The sequence below is a fragment of the Echinops telfairi genome, unplaced genomic scaffold (assembly GCF_000313985.2).
Source record: "Echinops telfairi isolate 266 unplaced genomic scaffold, ASM31398v2 ScPeMD7_23;HRSCAF=83, whole genome shotgun sequence".
Classification (NCBI taxonomy): domain Eukaryota; kingdom Metazoa; phylum Chordata; class Mammalia; order Afrosoricida; family Tenrecidae; genus Echinops; species Echinops telfairi.
Genome location: NW_022103920.1, coordinates 41,704,706 through 41,705,801, shown reverse-complemented (window position 1 = coordinate 41,705,801; position 1,096 = coordinate 41,704,706). Strand labels below are relative to the sequence as shown.

The 1,096-nt window shown below is 38.8% G+C and overlaps 1 protein-coding gene across 1 annotated transcript in view; it reads right to left on the bottom strand.

Moving 5' to 3' along the window:
* ORC5 (origin recognition complex subunit 5) overlaps window positions 1-1,096 on the bottom strand; it is an 89,736-nt gene that overhangs the window by 48,823 nt on the left and 39,817 nt on the right. The window contains exon 9 of the mRNA XM_045288947.1: window positions 1,025-1,096. This exon is cut by the window's right edge and continues 1 nt beyond it. Coding sequence (XP_045144882.1) covers window positions 1,025-1,096 — 72 coding nt within the window. The remainder of the gene's footprint in view (window positions 1-1,024) is intronic.

Sequence of the window (1,096 nt, the reverse complement as noted above, 5' to 3'; positions counted from 1 at the left end):
AGGATTCAATGGTGGTAGGAGAGTCGGGTATGGATATAGTTCCTGTCCTCATGAAACTAAAAAACACAAAGGACAAATTATAAACTGAAATGTACAACCAACTGTTTGATGCCCCAGAAGGAAATAAGTGTGATGTGAAATGTGAAAGAGGTCTATAAATAGTGTTCAGGGAAGGTCTCTCCAAAAACATTTAAACTAAAACTTAACTGTTGAAAAGAGGGGTAGGAACTTTCCAGAAGAACAGAGGATGAACAGAGACTTTAAGGTAGGAAAGAGATGGGAGCATTTTGAGAGTGTAAGGGAAGGTCAGTGTGAACAGAACACAGAGACTGGGGAAGAATGTAGTCCCCATTGTAGCTGGAGAAAAAGCTCAGGGAGAAAGGACAGAGCCACGTAGGTCATGTTAAATGATAACAAGTCTAAGGTTATCTCAAGGCCTTTGGTTGAAGCCCCACCCCAGAAAGGGGGCGATCTGACGGACATGGTCACATAGTCCTGTTGCTATGTGGAGACTGGAGTGAGGCACCACACAGCAAAGGCTGCTGCATAACATGAAGTAAGAGAAAAAGGCATCCTGGATGAGCATGCTGGCAGCAAAGGCAAATTCCAGATGAACAAAGGCAACTCTCAAGTCTCCTTGCTAACACTGGCCATGTAAGCATGCCTTTGAGCTTCAGTTTCCAGGTCAGCAGAATGGAGAAAATATTAGCATGCCTGTCTCAGTCTGTGAAGATTAAAGGAGATAATATAAAGGCACTGGGAACAGTATCTACTGAATAACTGTTCGTTTTATTACTACTACAAAAGAAATAAAACTGATCTTCTTTACATTGTTCTATAATTCACAACAGAAGTACCCAGAACCAAAGATAATTAACTACAAGGAATGTAAAACTCATCAGTAACAAGAATAAGTATCTAAAGATAGCTAGGGAATATAGTATTTAATGAGAAACAATCTAAAAAAATACACTTAAAAAAAAAAAAAGAAAACCACCCCACTAATTTATTATGTTACTATTACCTTAAGGAAGAATCTTTTATCAGTTCTTGCTGGATTGTAAGAAGCAAGGTATGCAGCAATTAGAATAAACTT